General features: G+C 35.5%; 1 protein-coding gene across 3 annotated transcripts; it reads right to left on the bottom strand.

The window, feature by feature from the left end:
• Positions 1–732: 732 nt before the first annotated feature.
• LOC311297515 (nectin-4-like) lies at positions 733–9,020 on the bottom strand. Of its 3 annotated transcripts, none has more exons than XM_084419834.1 (9): positions 8,884–9,020; positions 6,908–7,273; positions 6,708–6,826; positions 6,475–6,628; positions 6,259–6,374; positions 5,990–6,143; positions 3,950–4,060; positions 1,599–1,692; positions 733–1,490 (listed from the first exon to the last, which is right to left on the bottom strand). In XM_084419834.1, exons 1-9 carry the CDS (start codon positions 8,942–8,944, stop codon positions 1,439–1,441), a joined length of 1,227 nt encoding a protein of 408 aa, XP_084275960.1. In that variant the 5' UTR covers positions 8,945–9,020; the 3' UTR covers positions 733–1,438. The 3 variants fall into 3 exon arrangements, with proteins under 3 accessions (XP_084275960.1, XP_084275959.1, XP_084275961.1); XM_084419833.1 differs by having other exon boundaries at positions 3,950–4,321; XM_084419835.1 differs by lacking the exon at positions 3,950–4,060.
• Between the last annotated feature and the right edge of the window lie 283 nt (positions 9,021–9,303).

The raw sequence follows: 9,303 nt of genomic DNA on the forward strand, positions 1-9,303 counted from the left end.
GAATATCTTGAGTTTTAATTACTTAGCTTTACTCCTACATTGGAGCAATGTAAAAAAAAAAAAAAAACTAAAATGTGTGAATTGAAGAAAACACCATGTTGAGGATAGGTGGAGGTTGGGTCAAAAACTGGGTAAATTCCAGAATTCTGAAATATGATGAGTGCCTATAGGAAACTTCAGAGTTTGATCAGAAAATCATCTATCATGTTCAATAGATCAGGTGGTTATAGAAATGTTGAATTTTTTTTTTTTTTTTTTGCTTTAATATTCTCGAGAAAAGGAGTTTTCCCATAGCGTAAGCCAAGCCTTATGCAATACGAGAGACCTCTCAAAAGGGAATTGGTTCTTCCAGTGTTTCATCATTGGACTTGCGCTCACATTGATATGGTAAAATCGACGTCAATGTTTATTACTGTGTTTAGTTTACGGTGTAGGAAGCCTCAGGACATGCAGACCTGACGTTGTTATGGCAATGGGCGTTTTTGTTTTTGACGTGCGCTGTACACGGTAAATCAGTCACAACAGACTGCGCTGTCTGGCCAATCAGCAGAGTAGCTCGTGGAAAGAAGGGATTTAGAGAGATTGATTCATCTGACGAGTCGTTTGAGAATCATTGAAAATGTGGTGATGTGCCAATGTATATTATGAGGAAATTAAACAGTTTTTTTTTACCTTTGATTCATGTAAACCTCTTGTAGGAGACTCCAAAACAACATTAGGAAACTTTAAAATCGCATAATAGGGGCACTTTAATGTTTGTAAAGCACAGTAAAAATTCAATCACAATTTTCACATTTTTTAAAAGTTACAAAAAAAGAACAAATTATTTTTTAGAGCAACAAATTATATGTACAACCTATTCAGAAAGACATAATACAGAGGAAATGTGCAGTAAAAAAAAAAATCACATAAAAACAACAAATATGGGTCACTTCATATTTTTACAAAATAAAACGTTGAAGGGTTATTTCAAGCAAAAAAATGAAAACTGAATGAGTTTAATTCTTCATTCATCTTCGAAAAACATTTTTAAACATATTTAATGTATATGTGTGTTTATCAATGTTTTTTATGTAAACAAAAGCATAAACTAAATTTATTCATAATTTAAAGTGACCGATTTTCTTCAGAAGACTTGAATTAAACTGCTCAATTAGTATGGATTACATTTTAGTAATCCATGGATTACATATATTTTGGTTGCATGGGCTTTCAATGAAGGAAAATAAATCTCTCACGCATATATCAGGCAAAATAATTTGTGTTTTGAAGATGAACGGAACTCTTATGGGTTTGAAATGACATGAGAATGAGTAATTTGAGTGAAGATTTTCAGCAAAAATCTTCCAGTCAGTATATATGTGGCCCACAGTTTGTGAGTACAAAAGTGCATGACACATTCATACAAGAATTTCAGTCATGGAGACATCATGGTTCCTCACTGATGTGTATTTGGTGGAGGAGTTTCGAAAGGGGGTGGCATATCCATTCTGAAAAAGAAAAAGTAAAAATGTAGATAAATAGACTGAAAATGTGTAGGATGCAATTATGTAAAAGGACAGTGGATGTGGCGTGCTGATGATTTTGGTGAGTCTCACTTTTTTTGATTCAGGTGTCTTTTGTATAGAAGCACAGCCAACACGACCAACAGCAACACAATCGGAATAGCGATATATGCTGTGCTTTTTGATTCTGAAAGAGAGACAGAGATATGCAAGGAAAAGACAACCAATAATAGTTTTATGATTAGCTCAAGTCTTATGGGTTTCTCTGTTTCAGCAAAAAACATCAGATGACTTCATTGTGTGTATTAAATTAGTTTAAAATCAACATAAAACATTAGTGACAAATTTGTACTCCTTGATACGAGTCATGAAAGTTTAATTCATAGTTTTAATTTATCATTTAATTCAGAGAATATTCCAGTTAAAGCCTAATACATGACCGATGACTTGATTTGAATAAAATATAAAAACTTTTGTAGCATATGTGACATTAGTAATGTGATGTATTTCCAAGTAAAAATAAAATAAAAAAATTATTAAAATTTAATCCATAGCATGATTGCCGGATGCATTACCGTTGTTGTGCCTAATTTTGACTAATTGACTAATTTTATTGAAGGTGCTAACAATAAGCTTCGTAACAAAGCTTTTCGAAACTCTGAATCATTTGAACCAATTTCTTTGCAAAATGATTCACTCTTTCGAAGCGCTCAGAACACCACAGACTTGCGGCACCGGCTGGTCAAAACGGCGCAAATCCAACTAAAAACAGGCTAAAATCCCATTAAATACTGTATGTGGGTTCTGTAAAATGTGTGTTCTTTTATCAAAGTGTAGTACTTGTTGTGTGTTAGGCAGAGCTTGGCAGACTTGGTAAATATTTTCCTTTTTGTATTATACACACAAGTACTAAAATTAATTTTATTCATTAAAAATAAATATACATTTATAAAATGTACCCAAGATCAGTTAAAACCATTAGATATGTTCATGAGTTTAACAGATCAATGCCATCTAGCGATGTTATAATGTTTCGAAACCAAGGTACGACAACGTAACGAAATCACATGACTTGGTGAATTTGATACAAGCTACGAAGCACTGGTTTGAAATGGTTAAAGTGTTAGTTCTCTCAAAAATGAATATTCTGTCATTAATTACTTGGAAATGTCTTTCCAAACCCGTAAGACTTTCGTTTATCTTTGGAACACAAATGAAGATATTTTTGATGAAATTTGAGAGATTTCTGTCCCTCCATTGGCAGCTACGCAACTTTGACGATTCAAAAAGTTTGAGCTTCCTCAAGAACCAAGGAGTTCAAGAACTCTCAAGAACTCTCAAGAACCAAGGAGTTCAAGAACTCTCAAGAACCAAGGAGTTCAAGAACTCTCAAGAACCCTCAAGAACCAATGAGTTCAAGAACTCTCAAGAACCCTCAAGAACTCTCAAGAACCAAGGAGTTCAAGAACTCTCAAGAACCCTCAAGAACCAAGGAGTTCAAGAACTCTCAAGAACTCTCAAGAACCAAGGAGTTCAAGAACTCTCGAGAACTCTCAAGAACCAAGGAGTTCAAGAACTCTCAAGAACTCTCAAGAACCAAGGAGTTCAAGAACTCTCAAGAACTCTCAAGAACCAAGGAATTCAAGAACTCTCAAGAACTCTCAAGAACCAAGGAGTTCAAGAACTCTCAAGAACCAAGGAGTTCAAGAACTCTCAAGTACCAAGGAGTTCAAGAACTCTCAAGAACTCTCAAGAACTCTCAAGAACCAAGGAGTTCAAGAACTCTCAAGAACCAAGGAATTCAAGAACTCTCAAGAACTCTCAAGAACCAAGGAGTTCAAGAACTCTCAAGAACCAAGGAGTTCAAGAACTCTCAAGAACTCTCAAGAACCAAGGAGTTCAAGAACTCTCAAGAACTCTCAAGAACTCTCAAGAACTCTCAAGAACTCTTGCGTGTCAAGCCAGTTTGGTTGAGCTTCTGTTTATGTTCACTGATCAATGTTTATATCTGAATAGAAGTCTAAATTGAGTCTGATCATCATATAAAGCGACTGTGTCTCTTCAGAAAATTTGGACTAAACCGCTCAATTCATATGGATTAAGATACATATGGAAAGATCTTAATTTTGTGTTCTAAAGATAAATGAAAGTCTTAAGGGTTTAGAAGAACATGAAGGTGAGTAATTAACAACAGAATTTACATTTTTAGGTGAACTAACCCCTTAATGTTTTAAAAACTTCACTAAGGCACTCATCATAAGACCGTTCGAACTATGTGACGTCAGAAAATTAAAGTCGTTTTAGGGACAGAGCAAGTTTTTACATTTTGATAAAAGATTAAAAAAAAATTTTTTTCTTTGGAATAACATTCCAGTGAGTGCATGTATTAAAAAGTAAATATGGTCAGTTTTGATTTCATGGTGACTTTCAGAAGAGTAATTTACCTCCTGATGTTGTCACAGTGGTGGTGATGTTTTTCTTCGTAATAGAAGTAACAATTTTTCTTCCTGTAACTATTTCTGGACGTGGGCTTGGAGTTTTTGTACAAAAGCTGCCTGTAGATTTTACAGTGCTTGTATGTAATGTAGATGCATTGCCAACAGGTGAAGTAGAAGAGCTGCCATTGAGAGGAGTGCTTTGGCTGGTGTGGCTGGGTTGTAGGATTGTCGTGGTAGCATTTGGTTTTGATGTGCTGGTTAGGAAGTGACCAGATTCTGTTGTTGTCTCAATAGCACCAGTGTTCCATGAGCTGATCCCCGTGGAGGTAAAGTTCCTTAGATGTTTGGTGATTCTTACTGAGGAAGGTGTTGTCATTCCTTCAACAGCAATCATTATAGGGAAAATGAAACATAACCAATGTATATTAGGAAATATTCGTCAACATTTGTTTGTACACATAAAAAATAATTGGAAAAAAATCCAGGTCCAGGCACTCGGAGGGATGCAAAAGTTAAAAAGCCTTTATTATTTTAAAGGGCTAAAGCATTAAAACACCAATGCGTATCGGCCCACTGGCCTTCATCAGGGTGTTGGTGATCATTTGTTTGTACACAGTTCTAATATATCATGTAATATAATATAAAACAATATCTGTGATGGACTGGCCATCCTTCCAGGGTGTTTCCCTGCCTAAGTTGGGGACGCCGAGATAGGCTCCAGCATTCCTGCCACCCTACATAGGTTAAAGGGTTATTCACACAAAAATGAAAATTAGCCCATGATTTACTCACCCTGAAGCCATCCTAGGTGTATATGACATTCTTCTTTCAGACGAATACAATCTGAGTTATATAAAAAACATCCTGGCTCTTCCAAGCTTTATAATGGGAGTGAACGGTACCTTGTTAGCCTGGCAAGCCAGACCTTCATCAAGATGGTGTTTAAGTGTTTAACCTACATCAAGATGTTAGGTCTGGCAACTCACCATTGGGACGGCTCAATCCGAGGGGCTGGATAAATGGTTGTCTTTCAAATTCCCTCCGCACGCAACAGGATAGCGCTACAACCAACCAGAGCGTTTTCCCTCCAGCGGAGCTAGTAGATAGATTAAACTTTTGCCGTATCTGGTTGGCAAAACTACGAACACGTCTTTTTTAAGAATGACTTAAGTGCCGTTCTTTGTACTTTTCTTAAAGAAAAGCTTAACTCCAAGTCCTCCAGAGTCGCGGCCAAAGCCGATTCGAAAGACCGCTGTTCGCCAGCAGCAGCTCTTCTCTGTTTTGTTTTGAGCCCAGTATGGGTTATATTTGTGGTATGTGTGTTTTTCTTTCTGTTTGGTTTGCAGGATGGAGTTAGAGTGAGTGACGTCATTATTGACTAAGGAGTTAAACCTGTGTTGGAGCTGATGCAGGCAATTAAAGCAGTTCCCTTCAGCTGTTACGGGGCGCGCTCTCCCATCCTCGTGACGTTTGCGTCTTGGATTCCGTCGTTTGTTTGCTTTTTGTCTCGTCTCCGATTAGATTGGTTAGATTTCTAGGCTAGTACCTTGTATTTTGAAGCCCAAAAAAGCACATCCATCCATCATAAAAGTAATACACACGGCTCTGGGGGGTTAATCAAGGCCTTCTGAAGCGAAGCGATGCATTTTTGTAAGAAAATATCCTTAATTATAACTTTAAAAACTGTAAAACCTCTGACATTTCTCTTTAAAAATTCTCGCTTTAGACTTCTAATTCGTGACCCGCAGTGTTTTGCTCGATCTTCTGCATTTCCACGTTCATCAATACGCCATGCGTTGGGTTAGAGGTCACTCTTCGGCTGGAACTCGAGTCGCGTATGGCTGTTACTGTAAGCTAGTTTATAAAGTTTTAATTATGGATTTTTTGATGTACCTATGTTCCAAAATGTTTTATTAATTCATGGGCTTCAGTAGTGGTATTATGTGTTTCCATTGTTTGCACTCTAGTGTGCATCTGCTTTGGGCAAACTGAGACTTGAGACAAACTGAAAAAAAAAAAAAGAAGGAAAATAAAGCTTTTTCTTACCTTCGATTTGCTTTGAGAGAACATGGATAGAGAACTCTATGTCTGTCTGGAGCTGATTGTCCTGAAAGACAGCTGTCAGTTTGTATGTTCCTGACTGGTCAGATGTCACGGAAGTCAGAGACAAAGTGTCTGAGAGAGACAGTGTTGTGCCATCCTAAAAATCATCACATGAATTTGTCATTTTAAGCGAGCTGAGTTAATACGCTACAAAATATTTATTTAAAACAATACATATTTAATTTCAATCTCTTAATATTTCACTGTCTTACCCTCATCCACTTATATTGTAAGTACTGAGATGCTTTTGCAATACAAGAAATCGTCACATCCTCACCAAAACTGACAATGAAAGGGCTGTTTGTGTTACACTCAATGTCATCAAGAACTGTTTGGAAGAATAGGATATATTTGTTTACTTACATAAGCTTTAATTTAACAGAGAATGATAAGAGAATGATGATTTTTTTTTTATTCTCAACACTCACAGTTGATAGTCAGTTCCATGGTGGTATTGAGACCTTGCTGATTTTGCACAGATGAGTCCCATTCAGGTAAACAGATGTACAGATCGCTGTTGTGTCTGGTGACGTTTGGTAAAATGAACTCTCCATTCAAGCTTTCCATCCAAAATAGTTTGTCCTGATGAGGAGAACGAGATCAACACAACAGCTGTATAGACTGTGGCATTTAGAAATGTATATTTTCCCATCTGTCTCACCTTTGACCGTCTAAGTTGATAACGGAGTGGCGGAGGGCTTGCTGAACAAGTTATTTTCACTTCATCTCCCTCTTTTATGAATCTGTGTGGATGCGACATCTTTGCTGATGCTGGAGCCTCTGAAATAAGCAGACAGCTGCTGCTTGTTCACTTGTACATGTTTGAGAATATGAGAATGTAGGTTACTGTGAGCAGTTTACCTGTGACCTGCAGCTTTGTAGTTCTTTTAATCGAGCCATTAGGATAATTAGTAATTTCGCAAATATAGTTTCCACTGTCTTTCATGGTAACTTCATACAGGGTCAGGACAGATCCCTGTAGCTGTCCAGTTTTTGAACTGGTCATCGTCGTCAGAAGAGGACCGATTTGAAAGTAATGTTCTGGCATTGTCGGATGGAACACCACGATCTTCTTATCATTCTTCTCATCTCCTTTTTGCTGTTTAATCCATTCCAGCTGGATAACTCTGATTTCATGCTCCTCTCCCAGAAAGCATGGCAGGCTAACGTTCTGTCCCTCCACAGCAGTTACCGACTCGTTATGATGTATAAGCATTCCGTACGTTCCTGATGAACCATTTTCATGAGTGATAATCAGTTTCTTTCATGAAACCACAGATTGCATCATTGGTTCAATGTTCATTTATTCTAAGAGATGTGTTATTGACAAGTTTTCACCTTTAAGGCATTATAAAAAGTTAATTGTCATCTGTAGTATAATTTTATTACATTTCACTTTATTTTTAGAGATATTTCTTACGTTTTTTGTACATTTTTAATCATGATTTAAAATTTAAAAATATATTTCAAGATAAAAGTAGATTTATTTATTTATTGTTTTTAAGCATTAAATAAAAGGTCATATATGTCCCTTTATATCTATTTAAATGAACCCTGTGTTATATCTTCATCTTACTTGGATTAGAGTGTTATAGAGTGAGCCTATTTTAATCATCATTTAAAAATAATTATATATTCTAAGATATAATGTATTTTATTTATTTATTAGGGCTGGGAATCGATTAAAAAAATTTACTAATTAATTGCACAATTTGCTGTAATTAATTGCAATTAATCGCATTTCCCCCAAGCTTGTAATCATCAATATTTAAACTTAGAATCACCTAATTAAATTAAACAACACAGGTGTTTAATATTAAACATCAATATATCAATATATTATTCTTTTTCAATAATCAATCAACAATCAATTCTCTTTGGCCCAAAAAACGAAAATGCCGTTCGGCGGCCGAAAATCCGGTGCATCCAGCTTCAAACCAACTGGTATGGTATTTGAATTCAGCTTTGCTAATTGTACACAGCATCTTTGTTTTGTCAAACGCACCATCAGGCAACTTTTTAAATGCAAACATTCCTCCTAAAACTCCATCCTTGTACTTCTCCATCATGACAGGGTGACTTGGTTCGGCACACTCGCAATAGCAGCCGCAACAGAAAGTCGTTAAAACGAGGCAAAAAAAAAAAAGTGCTGGGTCAATTGCGTTATTTTTTTAATGCGTTAAACATCTCAAATTAATCGCAAAGATTAACGCATTAATTCTCCCAGCCCTATTATTTATACATACATACATTTTTATCATTACATTTTTTGTTGCACCACATGGCATTTTACAACCTGGACTAACCTTGCTTTGTGATAATTCACATTGTCTAATATTTTTGTGTTATAATTTCCTATCATTTTTTGTTGTTGTTTTTTCAGGATGTTTCTGCTTGTTGGTTAAACCAACAAGACTTTTATTTGGCAGATTAAAGTTTTTGAAATATTAATAAGCAGTGAAGCAGTTTTGTTTCAAGCGGTTTTGTTTTTGTTAATTGTTTTCCCTAAAATAATATAATAGAAGATTCTTGATAAATACTTTAAGTTTTTTTTTGTTTTGTTTTTTGGCTCTCAACGATTCATTTTAATTATGCTTTTGTTTTTATTATGAAATCAGGACAGTTGTATCATTCTGTAATTTTTGACTTCATTTTAACACAGAAATGAAACTTATCATAGGAGACCTGCATTAAGTCAAATTGCAATTTGAATGCATTTTTGACTAAATTAATAAAACAATCAGTTTCATGTCATTAAACAACTAACCACATGGCCAGATCAGTTAAAAAGCTATTAAATGTTTTTCTTTGTAGGTAGAAATATAAGCCCCTCTTACCTTGTATCATGCATAAAGTGATAAGAAGTTTATAAGTTGCCTCTGTCATCAGAAACTCCATATCTGTGAGACCAACAGTCTTAACAGAAAGAGTCAAACAACAGCAGCAGCAGAGAGACAGCAAATGAGCTACACCACCAGAGATACAGGAAATGAGCTACACCACCAGAGAGACAGGAACTGGTTTATTTTAATAGTCAAACAAACAAACGTAAGATATTTCAGCCTACTAAAGTTGTTACATAATCAGGATGCATTAGTAGGGACACACCGATATTATAATTCTGGCCAATGTAAAAAATTCTATATTATTTTGTCTAAAATAAATGAATGAAAAATAAAACTTTAAAACCTAAAATTGACTGTAATAATAAATACTAGTAATGAATGATATGTAATCAGGATACAAAAAAAGTATGC

This window comes from Rutilus rutilus, assembly GCF_951802725.1.
Source record: "Rutilus rutilus genome assembly, chromosome: 9".
Taxonomy (NCBI): domain Eukaryota; kingdom Metazoa; phylum Chordata; class Actinopteri; order Cypriniformes; family Leuciscidae; genus Rutilus; species Rutilus rutilus.